Source organism: Ixodes scapularis, unplaced genomic scaffold (genome assembly GCF_016920785.2).
Source record: "Ixodes scapularis isolate PalLabHiFi unplaced genomic scaffold, ASM1692078v2 PGA_scaffold3__209_contigs__length_174095766, whole genome shotgun sequence".
NCBI lineage: Eukaryota > Metazoa > Arthropoda > Arachnida > Ixodida > Ixodidae > Ixodes > Ixodes scapularis.
In genome coordinates this window covers 5,085,434-5,109,023 of record NW_024609868.1, presented here as the reverse complement: position 1 = coordinate 5,109,023, position 23,590 = coordinate 5,085,434, and the positions used below count along the sequence as shown (strand labels likewise).

The following is a 23,590-nucleotide window of genomic DNA, read 5'->3' as shown; positions in this document are numbered from 1 at the left end:
GGCTCTGAGATGTGGTAGTAACTTAAGAGCTGGGGATGTCATGGATGAAACGTTGCATGTAGCCGCTCAACGTCTATAAAGGAGAGGGCGCTGCGAACAAACGCGTATATAATCGCGTTAAACTTTGCATGCATCGGCTCAACGTTTATAGACGAGGGGGCGCTGCGGTCAAATGCTCAAATGCGTATATAACCACGTTCCATACCACACAATCTCTTTCTGACATGGAAAAAAAATCAGCATCATCAGCACTACCTATGAACCAAATCAGTATCATCAGCACCACCAGAGCTTCGCCCCAATCAACATCATTCACCACGTGGAGATGGTCATTTTTCTTTGGAAACCACCTCCTTGCTTTCATATCCTATCTGTACCAGGAGGTTTTCACAAGTATATGAGTTACATATGTGTTCCCTGGAGGTTGGAGAAGACCATGCCTAGGACTTGTTTCCTTGAGCCTGATAGATGCCAATTTTTGTCCGACACCGAAGATTGACACAAAAAAAAAACGCTGCATCGGCATAGCTGGACAGAGGTTAAGAATTCAGAAGCACCTCCAAAGCAAGCTTTAAATGTAAACATTTTGGCAGAACTCCGTCTGGTTAGGTAAGCAATGAAATGCGTACCAGGTGATCTCTAACCAATTTCATCATCACACCCGCCGTTTCAAAGCTGGCTTGGCATATTGTTCAAGGGTATGTGGTCCCAAGGGTTGCAATCTGTTATCTTGTTTCTGTCAGTATTGTTTTGTTTTTTTTTGTTTTTTTTCTTCCGTTTTTATGCGACACATCACAGCCCGTGTATATAGCAGCCTTTGGGCCCACATACCCACGAACATGGGGCCGAGCCAGCTTTCGAAACATCGGAGACGATGAAGAAATTGGTTAGAGCTTACTAAGTACCCCTTTCATAGCGCAAGCTTTCTGCCTTTGATAACACTTCATCACATGCACAGCGAAAAGCAACAAGCGCATGTTGGAGGCTTGAGCTTCTACTAAACTCCTAAATTTTCACCAATTATTAAAATAAAAAGGTTTTTTCGGGGTGATTTTAGTTACTCTCAATCGACCTAGGCCAGGGCTCTGGCATTCCAGTCCCGAGTTTCACCAGGAAAGAAAGGAATAGCGTTGTGCGAGTTTCCCCAGGGGGCCTCACCGATGCTGCGCAGGGCGTGGCACAGCTCGAGGGTGAAGGTCGACAGGGGCACGTCTTCGTTCACAGCCAGGACAGCAATTGTGGTGAAGTTGGAGCCCGATGGCCGGGAGATCATCGAGGCAGCTGCGGGAGGGAGGAGCACACCGTGCTTCCAAAGGGCACTCGACATTCCCGGCAGGTTGTAACGAGGCTCCGTCTTAAGGACAACTCCCGCTAGGCTTGCGAGGAAGAGATAGTGATAAGACTCATCGGGCATTACTGAGTTGGCTATAAAGAGAAACTTGCACAATGATACTTTGTTCCACTAGCTAGGGCAACATTAACCTCTGCCAATGACATGCTTACACTTTACTTTTCAGCTTCGTGTCTTCTTAAAGCTTGGGACTAATTCGGTTCCTTAGAAACACCTCAGTCCTTTAAAATTTCTATTTCATGTCAGAAGTGCTTGCTGCTTTTATGTTGCTAGCTGAAGTAGTCGAAATGTTACGACCGAGACGTTGAGATTGACTGAAGTGCCGAGAAGTAAGCAAAGACCCCCGAGTGCCCCAAGAGCCCACCTGTGACCTTGTCTCCCCTCTGCAGGCTGCCCAGAAGTCTGTGGCCCAGCAGGTGAATCAGGCGAGTCACCACCTGCAACAAAACTCTCTCACCACATGGTCGACCGCCCACCACGCCAACAGAGCACAGCCAACATGGGCTTATGGTTGTCCGCAATCGGCTCGGGCATCTCTGTAACACGAGCTGCAAGCTCCTCGGAGTGTGCGACACTCGAGAACCAAAGGGGCAGTGTCGGGAATGCCTCGTCCCTTCGGTTCTCTTTCTTATCTCAGAAACGCACCCCTTTAGCTTCGTGTCCATAAACAGAAAATATTTGCAGTCCCGTGTTTGTCAACAATACAGTCACGGCAAAGTCGTTGGCTGGATTGGCTTCGTTCTCACGAGCATACACCTTACAGTTCTCCCTGCGATAAACGGCGTCGGCGTCACCACCGGTGCCTCTTTTAGCAGCTCCCAACAAGCGCGACACTAGCACGCGGCGACCCGCGTCTGCCGCACCCGCGTCTGCCGCCCGCGACACCTGCAAGACACCCGCGTCTGCCGCTTTGCGCCATACTCGTGTCGAGTTTCAGTGCAAACGCCTCGCCGCTTTGGGGCTGCTCGGTGATTCGTTAACAATGACGTCATGACCAGGCCCTTCTAGAGAGTATTGGATGGATGGATGTGAATGAACACCTTTAATCGGGCAGCGGATTGCATCACCTAGCTGAAGCTTTTAATTTCAACAGTTAACTTCGATTAAATTTAAAATGAAACAAGAATGACAATTTTCTACTGCAACATCACAGCAACTGTGAACATCTAGTGGGCACTACTCGAGACTCATGCCGACGTTTGTTCCACACAGACTGTATAGACGCTTTCAGGCAGCTATGCATGGGTGCCGCCATAACCGACCTTCAGTTTTTGTTCCCTCCTATTCCGTTCGTTTCACTTTCTCACTACCACAGCAGGAAAGGTTACTGCCATTTTAGGTGCTACCTCCCTAGCATAGGCCTTTGTGGAGGCTTGTCAACGCCCGCATCGGTGGCACACCATCTCGGCAAAACTAGAGAAGGTCGACCATGGCGGCTCAATCTGGCACGTGTTTAAAGTGTCCATAATAAAGTGGATTGCCAGTACTGTTGTGTAGTTCTGTGGTAACGTAACCACTTCACATGCAGAAGACGTAGGTTTGATTCCTGACAGCGACAGGAAATCTTTTTTCGAGCTGTTTGCAATATCACAAAGGTCGCCCTACACCCTATTACATTAACTATACGACATCAACAACTAGTACAACGACAATGGACATCATTTCCAGTGACGGAAAAGTCCATAAGAGCTCTTACTGTAAAAGAAAAGGAGAGAAGAAGCAGCCATGCCTGCCTTACATGCTTAGTTCATAAAACACATCACTAGCCAACTACAACATCAACATCAATAACTACTACAACTACTACAATGACAATGGCCATTACTCCCAGGGTTGGGAAAAGCCCACAACAGCTATCGCTGTAAAAAAAAAAAAGTAGAGCAGAAGAAGCCACACTTTTCTACACGCTTCCTTTATATAACACATCGCTAGCATGCCTGAGCACACCAATTTATGCAACATCCATCACTTTGTGCCCGAAACACTTCCAGTAGGGATCATTTATACCTAGCCAGGCCACATATTCCATTTATAACCCGACATACGGGCTGGACGTCATGGAGCTGCGGTGGCGCTGTGATCGCGCCGGAGCAGGGTGGTGTGGGCAGAAGCGCACGTTTTTTATGAGCATCATAGCATTTCAGCATGCCGCAAAGCTGTGTAGCCATTAATTGCACCAAAAGGTACAGCAAAAGGAGTGCAGTGAGTTTCCATAAGTTCCCAGCGGACTCTGAAAGGCGCAGAAGTTGGATAATATCCGTAGACCGAAAAAAAAAAGGTTGCCTTGTGCAGACGACCGTTTATGCGGCAAGCACTTTCTTGAAGGCAAGTGTGGCTTCCAAATCAATCACCGTCCCGAGGCTTCCTTATGTGCTGGGAAACCATCGTCTGTTTGAGACCACCCAGATTATGTTCCCACGGTGTTTGCGCACAAAGCATCGGCCGAGTGCTTGTCGGTGGCTCGCTACGCCCGTGCTGCCAAGCAGAAAGAGATCTTGGCAGAACAGACGAAGTGTTACCACTTGTCATGCCTTGTGGTCATGAGGGTAAGAAAAATATGATACCTTGACTCGAAGGACGCTGTGTGTATTTAATCAATTAAGATATACACTTCCACAAACTCAAAGTCTCCTGATCCCGCCGGCAGCGCAGAAACAGGCTCGAAGTAAATGTAGGCCTTGAGAGGCTTCTACGCCTGCACCGTGTCGGCCGTGAACAGGCTTGGCACAGAAAGGCTTGCGGTACACCTAACACTTCTTATGAATTGTGAATGCGAAAGCGAATGTCTTTCTTCGCACAGCTGCCACTTCTGATCCTCTTGGTGCCAAGTCCACTTCTGATCCTCTCGGCGCCACGGCCGCTTCTGATCCTTTCGGTACCGAGACCACTTCTGATCCTCTCATCGCCACAGCCGCTTATGATCTTCTCGGTACCGAGGCCCCTCCTAAACCTCTCGGTATCGAGATCCCTTACGATTTTCTCGGCGCCACGGCCACTTCCGATCCTCTCGGCACCATCGCCACTTCTGATCCTTTCGGTACCAGGGCCACTTCTGAACTCCTCGGTACCGAGGCCGCTTCTGATCCTCTTATACCGAGGCCACTTCTGATCCTCTCAGCACCACAGCCGCTTCTGATCCTCTCAGCGCCACAGCCGCTTCAGATCTTCTCAGTACTGAGGCCACTTCTGATCCTCTCGGCCACTTCCAATCCTCTCGGTGCCAAGGCCGCTTCTGATCCTCTCAGTACCGAGGCCGATTCTGATCTTCCCCGTACCAAGGCCACTTCTGATCCTCTCGATACCAAGGCCGCTTCTGATCCTCTTGGTACCAAGGCCACTTCTGATCGATGCTCTCAGTACCGAGGCCACTTCTAATCCTCTCGGTACCGAGGCCACTTCTAATCCTCTCAGTACCGAGGCCACTTCTGGTCCTTTCGGAACCGAGGCCGCTTCTGATCCTCTCGGTACCGAGGCCACGTCTGATCCTCTCGGTACTGAGGCCGCTTCTGATCCTCTCAGTACCGAGGCCACTTCTGATCCTCTCAGTACCAAGGCCGCTTCTGATCCTCCCCGCACCAAGGCCACTTCTGATCCTCTCGGTACCAAGGCCGCTTCTGATCCTCTCGGTACCGAGGCCACGTCTGATCCTCTCGGTACTGAGGCCGCTTCTGATCCTCTCAGTACCGAGGCCACTTCTGATCCTCTCAGTACCAAGGCCGCTTCTGATCCTCCCCGCACCAAGGCCACTTCTGATCCTCTCGGTACCAAGGCCGCTTCTGATCCTCTCGGTACCGAGGCCACTTCTGATCGATGCTCTCAATTCTGAGGCGACTTCTAATCCTCTCGGTACCGAGCCCACTTCTGGTCCTTTCGGAACCGAGGCCGCTTCTGATCCTCTCGGTACCAAGGCCACTTCTGATCCTCTCGATACCAAGGCCGCTTCTGATGCTCTTGGTACCAAGGCCACTTCTGATCGATGCTCTCAGTACCGAGGCCACTTCTAATCCTCTCGGCACCGAGGCCACTTCTAATCCTCTCAGTACCGAGGCCACTTCTGGTCCCTTCGGAACCGAGGCCGCTTCTGATCCTCTCGGTACCGAGGCCACGTCTGATCCTCTCGGTACTGAGGCCGCCTCTGATCCTCTCAGTACCGAGGGCACTTCTGATCCTCTCAGTACCAAGGCCGCTTCTGATCCTCCCCGCACCAAGGCCACTTCTGATCCTCTCGGTACCAAGGCCGCTTCTGATCCTCTCGGTACCGAGGCCACGTCTGATCCTCTCGATACTGAGGCCGCTTCTGATCCTCTCAGTACCGAGGCCACTTCTGATCCTCTCAGTACCAAGGCCGCTTCTGATCCTCCCCGCACCAAGGCCACTTCTGATCCTCTCGGTACCAAGGCCGCTTCTGATCCTCTCGGTACCGAGGCCACTTCTGATCGATGCTCTCAATTCTGAGGCGACTTCTAATCCTCTCGGTACCGAGCCCACTTCTGGTCCTTTCGGAACCGAGGCCGCTTCTGATCCTCTCGGTACCAAGGCCACTTCTGATCCTCTCGATACCAAGGCCACTTCTGATCCTCTTGGTACCAAGGCCACTTCTGATCGATGCTCTCAGTACCGAGGCCACTTGTGATCCTCCCCGCACCGAGGCCACTTCTGATCCTCTCGGTACCAAGGCCGCTTCTGATCCTCTCGGTACCGAGGCCACGTCTGATCCTCTCGGTACCGAGGCCACGTCTGATCCTCTCGGTACTGAGGCCACTTCTGATCCTCTCAGTACCGAGGGCACTTCTGATCCTCTCAGTACCAAGGCCGCTTCTGATCCTCCCCGCACCAAGGCCACTTCTGATCCTCTCGGTACCAAGGCCGCTTCTGATCCTCTCGGTACCGAGGCCACTTCTGATCGATGCTCTCAATTCTGAGGCGACTTCTAATCCTCTCGGTACCGAGCCCACTTCTGGTCCTTTCGGAACCGAGGCCGCTTCTGATCCTCTTGGTACCAAGGCCACTTCTGATCGATGCTCTCAGTACCGAGGCCACTTCTAATCCTCTCGGTACCGAGGCCACTTCTAATCCTCTCAGTACCGAGGCCACTTCTGGTCCTTTCGGAACCGAGGCCGCTTTTGATCCTCTCGGTACCGAGGCCACGTCTGATCCTCTCGGTACTGGGGCCGCTTCTGATCCTCTCAGTACCGAGGCCACTTCTGATCCTCTCAGTACCAAGGCCGCTTCTGATCCTCCCCGCACCAAGGCCACTTCTGATCCTCTCGGTACCAAGGCCGCTTCTGATCCTCTCGGTACCGAGGCCACTTCTGATCGATGCTCTCAATTCTGAGGCGACTTCTAACCGGTACCGAGCCCACTTCTGGTCCTTTCGGAACCGAGGCCGCTTCTGATCCTCTCGGTACCAAGGCCACTTCTGATCCTCTCAGCGCCGCGGCCACTTCTGACCCTCTCGGTACCAAGGCCACTTCTGATCTTCTCGGTACCAAGGCCACTTCTGATCCTCTCGGTGCCAAGGCCGTTTCTGATCCTCTCGGTACAGAGGCTGCTTCTGATCCTCTCACTGCCGAGGCCCACTTCTGATCCTCTCCGTACCGAGGACACTTCTGATCCTCTCGGTCCCGAGGCCACTTCTGATCCTCTCGGTGCCAAGGCCACTTCTGATCCTTTTGGTACCGAGGCCATTTCTGATCCTCACGGTACCGAGGCCGCTTCTGATCCTCTGGATACCGCGGCCACTTCTGATCCTCTCAGCGCCACAGCCACTTCTGATCCTCTGAGTACTGAGGCCACTTCTGATCCTCTCGGTGCCGCGGCCACTTCTGATCCTTTTGGTACTGAGACCACTTCTAATCCTCTCGGTACCGAGGCCACTTCTGATCCTCTCGGTACCGAGGTCACTTCTGATCCTCTCGGTACTGAGGTCACTTTTGATCCTCTTGGTACTGAGGCCATTTCTAATCCTCTCGACGCCGCAGCCGCTTCTGATCCTCTCAGTACCGATTCCGCTTCTGATCCTTTCGGCGCCACGGTTGCTTCTGATCCTCTCTGTACTGGTGCCACTTCTGATCCTCTCGGCGCCGCAGCCGCTTCTGATCTGCTCGGCGCCACAGCCGCTTCTGATCCTTTCGGTACCAATGCCACTTCTGATCCTCTCAGTATCGAGTCCACATCTGATCCTCGCAGCCACTTCTGAACCTCTCGGCGCTGTGTGCCCGCGCCGGAGCAGAAACGGCCAGGGTGCCGAGAGGATCAGTGGGCGCCTCGGCCGTTTCTGCTCTGGCACGGGCACGCAGCGCCCCGGGGTGGCGCTAATTGAAACTGACGAGCGGCAGCTACATATCACTGCCATTTGGTGTGGTTTTCTGCGTGGTTTCAAAGCTGGGATGCCTTTGCCGTTCAGACCAGTTAATGACATTGACTCGCTCCACGGGACAGTTAATGCTTTCACATATATAAATTAACAACGACAAGGGTCATCGCCGTCGGTAGCAGCAACTTCACGTCGGAACTCCAGCAGTCCCTTGTTTACAGCGCACGGATCGTCTAAGGCAACGCCGTCCCCACACAATTCGTCTCAATACCGCTGCCGTTCGGGCTCAGGTAGCAAACTCAAATAGTCGGGCATAACATACGTTGGCAGGAAATATGACGCACAAATAAAGCTAGAAGCATCTCTACATTGTCAACAATGAGCACACGCCACACAAAGCAATGGTGAAATTACAGAGACTGGCCGCTTGTAAACAGAGCTGTGCCGCGTTTCAGTCTATTAGACAGTAAATGGATAGGTGGGCTAGTGGTATATGTTTAACTTGTAAAGCGCATTAAAAACAAGGACACAGGAAGAAGTTTGCCTTTTTGTGTTGGGCGCCCGAATTTATGTACAATTTCAATAAAGATTCATTTGTAAGTTAGCACTTGGTCCTTCCCTTCTTCCTCGTATCCTCGTTTTCAGGCGCTTTACAAGTTAAATATTAGACAAAAATTTAAGGTGACCATACAAGCACTCTGAAGTCAATTAAGCATTTTTTACGGGGGCAATCAGTATGCATCTATCCTTTCAAAAATATGAGAGGCTTGTTCCGCACTAGATAGGTCTAAAAATTGTTTCGTCAAACTGTAAGAGGGGTCTAGTTTCTTTCAAATTTGCCGAAAATAAAATAATCCTCATATTCAGCGGTATAAACACCAAAAGTTTGACGACACCTAAGCACTTCATACGAGTTGTGAATGAGAAAGCATGAATGGCATTCATCCACTCCCTTAGTTTGTCTGCGGCGCAGTGGCATGGACGGCCACGTTTTGCAACTGCCGAGGTGGCAGCCGACAGCCGAGCACGCACTCACGTGAAGTGGCCGCGCCACGCTGAGCTCGGCCGTGTGACCACTCCGGAGTTTGCCCGAGCGGGCTGTGCAGCCAGGCCCGCATCGCCGCACCTCTTAGTGGTGGCCGGGCCGCCGCGTGCGCTGCGCCACCATGGAGAAGGCTTCTCCAATGCCGTATTTTTTTAACTACGTCGCGCACGAGAGCCAATGGCAGCCTCCTTCCTTGATGACGCACACCAGCCAATGGGAGCCTATTCATCAGATTTCTGCTACAGACAACAGGCTTTGCCCCGTTGGGATAGGGGAAGGTGCCGTTTGGCACGGCTTCACACCTGGTGACGTCGGTTCGCTCCATGGGACCCAGTTAATGCTTTCACATTAAAACACTTTGGTAGAGATGCGACCTCATTAGGCCAGAGAAGACTCATCTTACTTTGCACAAAAGAAATACAGGGAGGATGCATACCACGGGATACTTTATCTTGATCACATTCAAAAGCCCCTCTGGAAGCTTCGCCAGTTCGGTGTCCCTGCGAAGGGGAAACAAACAATTCGACACCGCACAAGGAAAGGTCGGCCACAGGTCAAGGGGCTTTGGCACATCGACGCACAGTTCCTTGCCCGACGCCTTTAAAATTCCAAAGAAACAACAATAAAAATGAGACATTTACAAATATATGTAATGCGAAACTAGAGTGCAGCTCTTGAGGAGGAGGAGGGGAGGGTACAGATGGGAGGGTATGAGCCTCCTCCTCCTCCATACTCTCCTCCTGCCGCTGAATTTGTCCATGGGTAGCGTGTCACGAAGTCATGACGTCATTTTCCCCTCTAATTGGTATAGAGGTCATGTGATGTCAATTTCTCCGCTAAATTTAGCAGGGACATTTTCACGCTAAATTTAGTGGAAAATTTCCTCGCTAAATTTAGTAGAAAACTTTTCCCGCTAAATGTAGCAGGAAATTTTTCTCCTATATTTAGCGGGGAAACGTCCCCTAAAGCAACGCGCACGGTTACATTGACGGCGACGCCGCTCAACTTGGAAACGGGCGCCTAAGAGCTGCTCTCTAATAAGAAAAAAGATCCCTTCAACATATATCAATAAGACCCATGAAGCATGGCCATCATGGAACAAACATGAGGGCATGACGCCAAATGGGACTCCACTCCGAAAGACCAGGCGACCCAGACGAAAAATCTACCTTTGTTTCAACCACATTACAGTAAAACCTCGCTAATTCGGATCTCATGAGACTGGAAAAAATGTCCGAATTATCCGAAAGTTGAAATATCGAAAGGACAAAGAAAACTGAGCGAAAACGTTTCCCTGCGACATACCTTTATTTTGAGAAGAAATCTGTTATTGCCGCCTGCTTTCTGGACGACATTTGGGCAGAGACGACAACTTTCCTTAGCGCAATCGAGTGCTCCACCCCACTCGCACTGTCAGAGCTACGCATCCCGTGCGCTGACTTTTTCTTTTTTAGCGCAGCAAGGCCTCTTCTAGTTTCAGGTGCACCGCCTTCCACAGCGACTTTCTTTTCGCGTTGAACTTCTTGCTCTCGAAAGCCTGTAGGAACTCGGCCTCAATTTTCATTTATGTGACCAAAGTGCTTCTCTTGACGTCGTAACTTTCCGTCACTTGTAGTTGAGAGAAGCCGTCCTTCAAGGCCTTCAGTATTTCCACTTTCGTCACTGAATTCTTGGCCTGATACAGCTGCAGCGGAAAACGAGTAGCACAACTGACCGATGATCGGAGCGGCAAAATCGCAACACCTGGTGCTATTTTTTCCGAGCGCGCTGATAGCAAGAATGCCAGTCACATTGCACGTTCCAACGTGGGCACGTGGGGTGACCGTCAAAAAACTGAGGGATAAGATAGCTGTTAAAATGCAGGCTTTAGGATGGGCTGCTTTCCGCCGGCCACCCCGCGTTGAGGCATGAAACGTGACTGTCACTCTCGCTATCGGCGCACTCGGGAACAATAGCACCGCGTGTCGCAATTTTGCCGCTCTGGTCGTCAATCACTTGTGCTACACTTTTTCCATGTCAGGAGAGTTGCACGCTGATGCACGGCAATCCAGAGCAAAACTGGTGCAAAACACGAAGACCGGAATAGCAAAGAACCATGGGAAAACCGGAAAAACCATGTGTGCACCTGGGATGGATAGCGGTCATACCTTTTGGAACGGACGGTAGCTTGAACCCCACCTGCCGAATTCACCCAAATTAACCATAGCGCACCACATTCCCTCCGAATTAATGAGCGTTTGGTGCCATTGACTAATACACACGTTTGACGGGACCGGATCGGCAGTTCAAATTATCCGAATTTCCGAATTAGCGGAGGTTGAATTAACGAGGTTTTACTGTATATCCGTTCCTGTATCACGTGAATTCATAGCGGCTGCCCACGTGTTTATCGCTCACTTTTGTAAAACATTCCAATCTTTCATTCCAAAGACCACCCACACCATATTCTTTGCCACTTCTTACTTCACTCTAGGGGGCATCTGTTCAGAATTTTGTGACATCTTTTTAATTCGCTGCTCCCAAGACACCCGAGGATAATTTTTTGAAGCTTGAAATAATACAAAAACCATGTAAACTGAGACATTGAATCTTTAATCGGGGGATCCAATGCCACACATTTGGTGGTGGATGCTGCTATAAAACGACGTCCAAAGAAAGAGCTCACCTGACAGCCATGACAGTGGTGGCACGTTTGGCTCCTGTCAAGAGCTCCACCTGCAGATGAGGAAAAAGGAAAGAAAATCGGAATCTCCCACTACGACTGTTTGCAGTGCTATGGCCAGGGCTGCCTACCCTTTCCTTGGCTCAACATTCCGCAGTGGTCAAGGTTCATGTGGTAGTGCCAAAAGACGCACGAAAGCCTCCTACACTGCACTTGATTCGGACATGACGGTAGTGGTCGGAACATGTACTGCTAGCAATCCCAAAATGACTTCCTAGGTCAAATCAGTCCTCTTACAGCTAGATTATAGAACTGGTCTTAGCTGGATTCAGCTGGGTTGTCTCATTTCCAGCTGGATTCAGCAAGAACCAGTTCCGCAATCCAGCTGCAGGTGGACCGATTTTCATCTGGGTTAGACTTAAAAGAAAGTATACCCTGCACCCGCTCAAAACATGCTCTCCCCAAGAACGGATGTTTTGAGAGAATTTTAGAGCACCTCAATCCACCCGAACGCCAAGCCTAAAGGGCCGAACGGCGGAGTCACAACAGCATACTTCCCGAAACTTCTCGCGATTGACCCACAGCGAAGATTGGGCACTTATATTCGCGGACAGAGTGGGGCTCTTGTGTCCCGCCCGTGGCGCTAAGTAATGGCCGATGAGAAGCGAGAAGAAGTGGAGCGCTCACCACGCCAACGAGGTCGCCCCGGCCGTACTCTCCCACCATCTCCTTTTTGCCGTCGGCCCGTGTCAGCACCGAACGCAGCCGCCCACTCAGGACGATACAGGTGGACTCCGCCTTCTCGTCCTGCCTGTAGTGGCCAGAGACGACACGTGGTGACGATAATGCAGCAAGAAAAAAGTCGCCCCTTCATTAATTCTCTGAAAGGGGCAGAAAACCATTTTCCAACTTTCACTATGGTCGGTGACAGGTTAAGAGAGGGAAGCCCCTCCCACCTCTTCCCACTTAAGCAGAATGAATGCTGGATAAGTGGAAAAAAGCGGAAGGAGCTTCCCCTGAAATTGTCACCGACTACACTGTTCAGATTTCCCAAAGATGATTTGCCATCATACCCTTGGGGTAATCTTCCTATACCCGTTTTCACCACAAAAAAAAAGGAAGTTTTGCTCAATGTTCCTACGCCGCTCAAAGTAGTTCTCACAAAATTTGGTCGTCGGACGCAGGAGCGATGCTTTTGGCGTTTGAAATGTGCACGTCTTGATAAGGTAACATATATCCAATATAAAATACACCTACATATATCTTAATTCTCAGCATAAAGAAGGAGATTAGTAATGCTCCGCGAGAAGCCATACTTCTTTTACTGTGGTTCTTGAGGTGAAAACGAGTAGACTACAGTGCAACCCACTTATAACGACACAACATATAACAATGTGCTGCTTATAACGATCAGTTTTTAAGAGTTTCCAGACTAGAAACGCTCAGTTTTTAGGTCAGATACAATGATAATCGGTTATAACGATTGAATTTTCGGGTTATCAACAGGTTTGAAGAAAAGAGAGAAAAATACAGTAGAACCTTGGCGACACCGTCAGAGTTTTTATGCTTTCCCAGACATTATGCTCAGGAACGCCAGTCCTGTTAAAATGCCAGACATATGTGAATTAGTTTCCCGTTTGTCGAGTTTGCCTTTGCACTCTAACGTCCAAAAACCTGCCACGCAATGCGTCCAATGTGATGCGTCGAGTCGCTCGGCTGTGACCGCCGTTTTCCTTTTGCGATTCACTCCGCTCCACGTATTTTTAGCTCTTTGAATCCGTGAGCCGAAGAGCTTAGTTTATCTTTCCATCCCTTTCAATGGCGCACATGCTTCTGTTGTACTTGGGTCTCCCGGATTCGCTAGCTGCTGCCAATACATGCAGGGTTGTCCTTCCTTGTAAGGCATTTTGACGAAATATGACTTGGGGATTCACCCGCGTCCAAGGCATGCCGCTCACCTGTAAATGGCCCGACCAGACTCGATGTACATCCACTCGAGGGCGAAGTCAATCTGGCGCACAAACGGCGACAGGCGCTCTATCACGGTCCTCGCAATGTGCAGCACCGCGTTGGGGTTCAGTCGAAGGATCCTGCCACGAAGGACTCGGTATAAGCATGGGTGGCACGCCTTCCTTGTTCTCACGTGTTCTACCATGCACACTTTGTGCACCAGCACCGTGCAGGGAGCAAAAATGCCTTCTTCACAGTCTTAGGTAAGTCACTTTTGAAAATTAATTTGTTACAGTTACGGTTACTTTGAAAAAAAATAGCAACCTTACCGTTATACTTACCACAACCAAAATGTAATTTGTTACAGTTACTTAAAAAGACTAACTGCATTACTTTTTAGTTACTTTTCTATTACACAAGAACGTCGTAACGGTGAAACGATGAAAGTGATGTCGTTACTTTCCTCGTGACTTCAGGAAAAGTAAGAGAACTACAGTTGCAAGTTACATTTTCAGAAAGTAATGTGTTACAGTTAAAAGTTGGCAACAGGGTAATGAAGTTACGGTAATGTATCACTCCTAATGCAATACTACTACCCAAGACACGCATTTTTGCATTCTGACTGGAGTGCAACCGCTAAAGCCTCTACTATATGCCGTATTTATTCGCATAATGAACACATTCGCATAATGAATGCGCTCCCACGACGGGCACCAATATTCTAACTTTTTTTCCCCCCTCGCGCAATGAACACACATCCAATTTTCGGCTCTGCGAGTCTTGAATTGCATTCAATTTAGCTAGCCACCAAGCCAATTTTCTGTTGCCGCCAAGCAGTCAGGCCAAGCCAAGCCAAGCCGTACCGCTCTCATAATGGCTGCAAGTGCGTAGTTGCGGTAGTGATCAACCCCCAGACATTCTTCACCTATTGGATGCAAAGTCAACAAACACACCGTTTTCTGTGGTCTGCTTTCGGACAGTGAAATCTTAAAAGTGGTTCGGCCTAAAAATGGTCGCGTTGCTCTCCGTGCTGAGTGAGCTTCGCAGGGCGCTTCTCCTTCGGCAAAAGGAACGTGGAAAGCACCCTAAAAAGGTTCGCAATTTATAAAGCACGGTTACTGTGGCGCGCCCCCAACCAGCCGTGGTTGCACCTCCATCAGTGGAGATGTGCCACAGTACCTTCCCGTGTCATATTGGCAACAAATGACATTTGCAGGAAGAGTGTAAATGCAAAATTTTTATCCGTGTAATGAACGCCTCCCCTAAATATGTGTACATTTTTCGGGGAAAAAAGTGTGTTCATTATACGAGTAAATACAGTGCTCAGCGTCAGCTATTTTGCACTATGTTGCTGAAACTAGCGTAGCTTCTGGAGTGCTCCAACGTTTCGGGTCTCCTTCGCGCAAGAGCGCATGAGACACAGGAAGCAGCCTCATGCTCTCACAGCAGCGCGGGAATACTGTGGAAGCTATGCTACCCTCGACAATGTAGCACACGACAGTTAACTCCAAGCACGGTTCAGAGATGGATGCGAGAGAGGGGACACGAACAAGCGCTCGTCCCCTCTTCGTGTTTGTCTATGTTTGCGCTGTTTCCCAAGCATGGTGCACCAAATAGCCCAATGACAAGCCTCATTACTCAACCAGTTGTTGAGTACTTTGGGTGATAATATGTCACTCAACTCCTTGTTCAGTGGTGCTTTAACTTTAACAAACGGCGAAATAAACGTAGCGATAAGGCCTGCCCATGTTCTCATTGCAGAAGCTGCTTCTGAAGAACATACCAATTGATGAAAGGGCACATCTGGAAATTTCAACAATGGTTAGAAGATTAAATTTTTTTTGGGGGAAATGGACTTCTTCAAAACCCAATCGAGCAACATTGGCAGTCGCCATCCCTTGGGCATAAGGCGTGCGATTGGACCCGAATCCTCGCCAAACGCCGATACAGAGCTCGTTTTCGATACAAATTGAGTTCACGCCAAACACCGACGCATCCCTCGTGACCGGTACATGCTCAGAATGCGTGCCCAAGCAATGGCGGACTTTGATAATTGGCGCAGCAGCTCCTAGGTAGCCCACTCTTTTGAAAAGGGTCCACCGAGACGGCAGAGCATGGGCCAGCCCAGGCCGACCGTTTGGGCCGGCCCAGAAGGGAGACTGGGGCACTCACTCGTAGCAGTGGGTAGAGGCGATCATGCCGACCCGGGTGGGCATTTTGGCCCGCCGGGTGAAGATGGGCGACTCGCCCGTCAGCACCTCCAGGGCACCCGTCATGTCCCCCACGTGGGCCACGTACAGGATGTCCTGAAATGGTTACAGTTGTCCCTTGTAGGGAGCATCACCAGGCAAGGCAGAAACCGCAGGACTCCCACTGGCCTTTCACACGGGGGAAAGCACTTGTCAAATTATGGTTCGTGTGTCGGCTGGGGGGGGCCTCACCAAGACAGTACACACATACATACGTAAGTTTATTGCATAATGAACTGGTACATGAATTATCCAGGCCAGCAAAAGCATGTGTGTGCTTCTGGGTGGGACACGAGAGAACAGCAACGCAAGGAGGAGTGCCTTGCACCCACTATCTGCCTTTTTTCACCTTCATATTTGTATTTATGGCACGCGTATAGTCCGGAGATAAACTCACTAGCTGAACAATTCTATCTCTTAGACTGCATAGGCATTTGTGGAATTCAGACAAGATCCTAGCGACAGCTGAGTGAGCTTTTCTACAATTCACATGAGCCGGTGCACATACCGTAGTTACTTTCAATTTTTTGCACAGACTGACATATTAAAGTATATTTTTCTCCCATCCGTTCCGACTGGAATATCCTGCACAATTAAAAGAAAGAGCTTTTTTTAGTTTGTACCTTTTTTAAAAAGTTGCATCATTGTTGCTGGTATGACAGTTTATTGTATCTTTAATCAGCGAGTTATTTGGGTTGGTTCTGCGCGACATCACTCATCAGTACCCCCTCTAAAAGTGCCACTCTCCCCGGCTTGGTAACCGGGGGCCGGGCCGGAGACGGCATACATACATCCGTGTCCTTGGCAGTGGTCTTCTGCGACACGGAGATGGCGCCGGCCAGGATAAAGCAGAGGCTGGCGGGCTCCCCGGACTCCTCCTTGCTCAGGTACTCGCCGGGCATCAGCTCCTTCACCAGCACCTTGGTGCGGATCAGCTCGCTGTCCTGGGGAGGGGCACAGACACCGTCAGCTCAGGGCCACTAATCAATAGACCTTTTGCAAAATCCCTCGAGCGCCCCGGCCCGCGCGCGAGGAATGCTGGGAGAGATTGTCCCTCGCCTGACCGCTCTGCCTTGAGACCGCAATGCCTTGTCGCTTGCCTCCTCTGAATCATCTGCTTTTCGATTCCATTACCTCTTTTTATCTATTCCAGTGTGTTTTGTATTGCTTCTAAGTGTTTCGATTCTCTTCTCCGCACAATATTTCTTGTATATATAGTATTTGTGTCTTTATTTTGCCTTTTTTGACGGGAGTGCCGACAGACAACACGCCGCTTCGCACGTCATTCCCGGGATGAGTACTACCATTGCAACCGATTCCTATCGCGCTGTTAGCTGTTTATTTTGGTTCATTTGACCCCCGTGCAGTCGAGAAAAGCCGTTTATGAATACTTGCGCACATGTCATAAGGGTAGGCAGAGCTCTGAAAAACAATTGCAACGCGAGAGCCGAGTGCACTGTGATTTGGCCACCCGCACTTGCTCCGTTGACTCGCAATGTAGCGTGTGCCTTCGCGATCCCTTCGCAAACGCCGACGGCTCATTGTCACGGCTTGAATGCGCCGATGGCATGCCTTCGTAATCTATCTTCTAAGCGGCTGTCAGTTTCCAACGCCTTTTTTCAAGTGCAGAGATGTGTTGCCGCGAATCATTTGTCCCAATGCCTGCGAAGCCGTAACACCGTTTATCATAACCAACGTGCAGTGGCTGACAAACTGCGCGCAGCGGCACGAGCCCTTTGAAAACGCTGGTGACCCAACGTCGCGGCTTGTATGCGCTTATGGTATGCCTTCTTAATCTATCTGCTAAGCGGTTGTCAGTTGCAAACACCCTTTTTCAAGTGCAAAGATGTGCTGTCACCCAGGCAGTCATCTTGAAACTCATAGTTCCTTGAATAATTTTATTTCTCAAATCAAGATGTCAGCTGATGCTCGAGTCAAGATGTCAGCAACTGACAACCGCCGAGCAGACTGATCATGAATGCATGCCAAAGGCGCATACAAGCCACGACGTTGAACCGCCGGCGCTTGCTAAGGGCTTGCGTCGCTCCATGCAGTTGTCAGGCGCCGCAACGTTGGATATGCCGAACGGTGTTAGGGTTTCGCAAGCATTCGGACAAATGATTCGCGGCAACAAAGCGGCGTGCTGTATCTTGGTCAAGTAAGCGGCACTCGAAGGCACACGCTACAGTACGAGTCAATAGAGTGAGCGCGGGTGGCCAAATCACAGCGCACTCAGATCTTGCGTCGCGATTGTTGATTCAGAGCTCTGCCTACCCCTATGATATGTGCGCGGGTGTTCATAAACGGCTGTTCTCGACTGCACGCGGGTCAAGTTGAACCAAAATGAACAGTTAACAGCACGATACTAATCCCTAGCAACGGTATACATACTCACCCGGGGAACGACGTGCGAAGCGGTGTGTTGTCCGTCGGCACTCCCGTCGAAAAAGTCAAAATAGACATAAATACTATACATATACAAGAAATATTGTGCACAGAAGAAAATAGAAACACTTAGGAACAATAAAAAATACACTGGAATAGATAAAAATAGGTAATAGAATCGAAAAACAGAGGATTAAGAGGAGGCAAGCGACAAGGCAATGAGATCTCAAGGCAGAGCGGCCAGGCAAGGGACAGTCTTTCCCACAATTCCAAGCGCGAGAGCCGGGGCGCTTGGGAAAATTGCAAATCATCTATTCGAAGGCAGGTGCAACAAGCGCATCAGATAGTATTCACGCGGGAGATATATCCACGGAGGGACGTGCATGACGACATCGGTGAGTGTAACTCCCTCATCATCTCCATCATTCACACGGACGAGGTGCGGCGGAAGCGACGTTGGCGTAAGCAGCCAAATTCGGTTGCCTCTATTCTTAACATTGCAGCAGATGAATCTAGCAACATCTACAATTGACACCAAAGTTTTTCACAACAAAGTATTCTTAAAAGCAAAGTGATCTGCCGCAAGCCGGTATTTTTTGCACGAGCCTTCCCTCCGCCGTATTAGAAAAGCGTGACATCTTCGTTACGCGAGGCGCACTCCGGGAAGAAATGGCGGGATTTCTCCCTCGTGTGAATACCGCCATGGTCCTTAGATAAACTTCCTACTGGTCTGGAAAGCAGTTTCAACCCTAGTAAATTTTATCACCGCATGTGGCACTGATCCATGTAGGAGCAAAAGAAAGTTTTATTTTCATACTTTAAAGTTAAAAAAAAAAAAATATATTTGAAGCACATCTTTTATGCGGCTTTTCAATTAAACCAAAATAATATGTCCCCTAGGAATCGAGCATAAATTGTATTTCCAGCGTCCACCTTGTCGACAGGTCCGTAGGGTTCTATGAGGGTAGGCGCATCCAAAGACTTTCTCCACGGTGGCTTCTCCAAACCCAAATCCATCCGTTAGGTTCCCCGAGCGACCCGATTGGCTGACTCCTAATGTCGGTAGTGCACTTTATGGCACTTCAATTTGTTCCTAAAGAAAACAAAATTCCAGACCAGGGGTCCATTTTTGGTCAAGGTGGGAGCGACGGCATTCTTGGCTGCCAATTAGATGTGGCATCGCAGCTTCCTGCTGGGCGCACAAAATCGACAAATGAGAAATTTTTTACTCGCTCACGAGTTTACAATTGGGCAATATTTTGATGAGACCATTACACCATTACACTAATAGCAAGAGGGGTCTCATGGCCTCTGATCAGTTTGTGCTTAATGCTTCTTCATAGACCAGTTGATTTCAGCTTGTGCATGGCAGCAGAAACACTGGAGGTTCACAAAAGAAGCTTGGGCTGTCAATGGCTTCCAACGTAAAATAGTAGCAGACAATCACAATTTCAGCCTGCGTCCTACCTTACTTCACCGTGGCAGTCAGTTCGTAGCAGACGATCCACTACTTTTTGGTTTGTTACAGTATAGACCACTTACAACGTAATCGCTTATAGTGCAGGACCGGGTATAACGCGGTTTTTTTAAACCACCGGTTCGCCTCCCATAGAACTCCATGTATTTACATACCGCTTAAAATGCGGGCACGCGAAGGGAGATACCGGTTATAGTGCGGTTTTTGGAATAGCCCGCCGACCGCGCCGACGCGCAGCGAGCACGCTTCCCTGTGCGACACTAGATAACGGCGCGAGCCGCAAGCGGCACTCGCGGGGCCAGGAGGTCGCTCGAAGAAGCGGGGAGAAGCAAAGAGAGAGGCTTCACGGAGGGACGCACGCACGTGTCATTCACGTGCGTGCGTCCCTCCACTGTGTTGGAAACCAACAACCGCAAGGACAGACCAATTGCAGGTCGAGGAGAAGTGTTCGCGCGCGTTGCATGCCGATCGCGGGTCGGCTGATTCTATCCGCGAACATGGCATCGGTTGTGATCGTCGACGTAGACCAACGTAGACGGCGTGTTGGGAACTCATCGTCCCGCGTAAAAGCGCTATCCTTGACTGTGAATTTTCGTTGTGTGTCGCTATGATAACCCAGCACGTACTAGAAGGGAAGATACACCTACTCGTGCGGCGATGTTGTGGCGGCACTCTCAGATGGCAAAAACGCCCGTGTCGTCGTGTTTAATTCGACTATAGTGGTGCTTTCTAAGCATTTGTGTTTTCGAACATCGCTCAGATTTCTTATTTGGAGCATTTCATGCCTGTACTCAAGTTGAAGGTATTACTGGCGCGTACCGTATAAGGATGCGAATTTTCACGCGTTTTTATCGCCGGAGAAAAGTGATTAGGGTTAACCATCCTGAACGCTCGCAACGTCCGTCCGCAACCCGTGACGCCGTTAAGCTGCGCCAGGCGAAAGTCGCTCATTTCTTTCAAAATGTGTGACACACTTGAGAGAGAAGTGTACTAGTCTGGTGAAATAAAGACTTTCCTCAAACTAAGCTTTATTTTTCATCTAACATAAAATAAATTCTTTACAAATGTAAGTTGTTTGATGGCATGTATTTTGGCCTGAAAAATTGATGTTTTGGTTATAGCGCGGTACCGCTTATAGTGCGGATTTTCGCAACTCCCGCGACATACGTTATATGCGGTCCACACTGTAGTAGACAATATGCGGTATTTTCTTGTTTTATTTTCATGCTAATGACGCTACGTAGCAGACAAACTGCTTTTTTTGCTAGTGTTAGCAGACCAACAGTCTATGAACGCTATCTTAGCTTGCTTTGCGAGAGGCAAACTAGATCTCGCAGTGACCTAAACCGGACCTCGGGTAATCTAAGGACCATGATACACCACTTTAGCTGGGGAGCTCCTCTTAGCAGTCGCATAAAGAGGGTCCCGAAAGAGCGCACCTGAATGTCCAGCCTGGCCATGAATCCCTGGACAGCCTCCTCCAGGTGGTCCCGGTACTCCTGGGCAGACGAGCAGGAGGCCCGGGCGCTCTCCCCGAGGTAGAAGGACGTCTTGCGCGGAGGCTTGCGCGCAGACGTTCCTTCCGAGGACAGCGACGTCTTGCGGCCCACGGGCGCCGCGGTTGTCGGAGGTTGCTATTCCCCAGAGGAAGGTCCGGCCTCATAAATTAAGTCGGAGGAGAGAGCACTAGGAGGACGCAATTCCCAAGCATAATGCTCTTCATAGGCCCGCACAAGCGTTCCCAATCTAATGTGATATTTTTTTGGATAAATACCATAACGTTGGAATAAAGGCTTCGCAATTTACGATGCAACTTTGAAAATAAGTTCTCAGATCAGAAGAGAGGAAATGACCGATTGGTTTGTATTCAATAACACCGCAGCCGTTTCTCCCCCCATGGTGCCTGTTAAAAGTGCCACTGCAGGACTCCATTTCAACACTACTTGGCAAAAAGCAAACGTGATAGTCACAGTGCATTGGAGCAATGGAGCTGTAGCATTGGAGTGTTGGAACGGGACACATGACAATGTATCATCGGAGAGATACGTGCAACAGAAAGCTGTGACATGCTTTTGCTTTGTCACTCTGATTCGCTCCAGGGAGCCATAGCATTCGCTCTTTGCCTAGTTATAATGAAATGGAGTACAGCCCTTACTACAAACCTGCATTTTCTCTCTTAAGAGTGCGTCGAACTCCGCCCGCCACAACTTGGGGATCTTGTCCTACGATTCAATCGTGCACTTCGTGTCATGTGAGACAACTGCTCATTCTCTCTTTCAGCTCGCGTCGTGTGAAACCACTGCCGGCAATCTCTGAGGTCCCTTTAACAAACACCCACGACACCCAAGCACCAGTGTACGTACCGTCCTGTAGATGGAGCCACACACCTCCTCGCTGGGGTACTTCTCGGTTTCCGTTATCTCGTCGGAGAGGTGGAAGGAGCCCGTGTCGGGGAGGCTGGCAGACTCTGCAAGGCGGGGCATGCCATCAGCCGGGTCCCCATCCAAACTTCGGGGCAGGCACGCAGCCAGGGTGGGGGGGCCCATGGGGCCCAGGCTTCCCCTCCAAAATCTTCCATTTTGCTGGGGCTTCCTCTCCCCCTCCCCCTCATACAGCATTTTGTCATACGCGAGCTCCCCTCGAACCAAAATCCTGACAACATGGCTGCCTCGGGGCACAAACATTGGCATGGTGCAGTCTCTCGGCACAAGGTCAGACTCCTGCCCACAATGGACTGATACCATTTACCCCCAAAAGGCAATGGTAGGAAACCATGCCATCGCCAGTTCCAAGATGATTTCAGGCGGGGCATAGTAAATAAGCGTACAAACCGAGGAAGTGGTAAGCTGGTACATTCTTCATAAGTGGTGCGGCAAACAAAATAAACAGGAACCAATTGGTGACCATCGGTCTACGAGAGTGCTAATTTCCAACCCAGGTCAATAATGTTTCTAGATGCCGTCAGTTGGCAAGCTCCCATGCACACTGCCCTGTAAAAACATAACCTCTTCCATTTCGATTCTAAAGTTGGGTGGCAATAAAATGATTATAAAGGACCACTTCTTAAAGTGCAAAGTAGCTACTGCCCTTTGAATTGTCGCTAAAGAAATATGCCAGCAGCTTCATTCACCACTGGTGTCGCAAGATACCAGTAGACAGCTCGGCGTCGACGGTGGGCTGAGGGAGTCATCGGAAGTTTGCCAACCGAGTTGATCCAATGTTGTTGCACAAGTTTGAAATGAGTTCTCTCCGTCTCCCATCGTCTTCCGATTTGACACTCTCTCGGGTACCATCTTTTACCGGAAAGAAAAGCTACCTTCCCCTCACAGTGAGGCCCACTGGGCACAACTATGTATCCAATAAATATATTGTGCATCTTTCGATAAACTGGAATAAAACAGCCACACTTGCTTCTTTATCATCTTGTTCTTTTTTTATCTTATCGGCACATTGCAAGGACAGTAAGCATGATACGTTAAAAAGGCAAAAACTTTATGTTTAACTGTATTTACAAAGACATACTGATGATCTAAAGAGATTGACCGGGTCACCCCAAGTCGCTTGTTCCTGTTCAAATCCAAAACAAAAAACCTCCTCCGTGGCCCGGACATGGGCTTTCAGGGGTGGAACTCATGAAATGTACTTGGGAGCAGCCACGGGAGCAGCTGAAACAGCTGTTTTGGAGCAGGTTGGGAGCAGCTAAAACTACATTCTGGAGCAGGCTAGGAGCAGCTCAGATCAGTTTGCATTGCACTTCAGCTTGTATCTTAGACAAGCACGAAAGCAATTTCAATTGTGCTTAGCAGCAGAGATGAACATGAGCGGTTAGGGACCTAGGTAGAGGGGATAACAGTGTAACAGATGCGAAAACTTGAATCTTTGTGAACCTTAATGAGAATCAAACAGCAAGTACCCTATGTTTCTGAAGACAGCGTCCTTGATATTTTCTGAGTGGCCTTCAGACGCTCAAGATGCAAACCAGCACTGCTTATCGCACAACCCACACGTGCTCGACATAGTAATTATATGTGCGAACCACGTGACGTGCGTAAACAATGGACGTGCAGTTGCACGGAGGAACAGGGCAACAAATTTCGAGTTTATCCTATTGTGCAACTCGATATCGAGGCAGCAGGCTACGATTAACGAAGTTAT

General features: G+C 49.6%; 1 protein-coding gene across 1 annotated transcript in view; it reads right to left on the bottom strand.

Moving 5' to 3' along the window:
* Window positions 1-23,590, bottom strand: part of LOC115324435 (neuropathy target esterase sws) — a 67,423-nt gene that overhangs the window by 28,529 nt on the left and 15,304 nt on the right. Inside the window, exons 11-20 of the mRNA XM_040206082.3 lie at window positions 21,799-21,902; window positions 20,875-21,069; window positions 16,365-16,517; window positions 15,497-15,630; window positions 13,333-13,464; window positions 12,062-12,185; window positions 11,378-11,427; window positions 9,149-9,212; window positions 1,716-1,788; window positions 1,159-1,281 (exon numbers count right to left, since the gene is read on the bottom strand). Coding sequence (XP_040062016.1) covers window positions 1,159-1,281; window positions 1,716-1,788; window positions 9,149-9,212; window positions 11,378-11,427; window positions 12,062-12,185; window positions 13,333-13,464; window positions 15,497-15,630; window positions 16,365-16,517; window positions 20,875-21,069; window positions 21,799-21,902 — 1,152 coding nt within the window. The remainder of the gene's footprint in view (window positions 1-1,158; window positions 1,282-1,715; window positions 1,789-9,148; window positions 9,213-11,377; window positions 11,428-12,061; window positions 12,186-13,332; window positions 13,465-15,496; window positions 15,631-16,364; window positions 16,518-20,874; window positions 21,070-21,798; window positions 21,903-23,590) is intronic.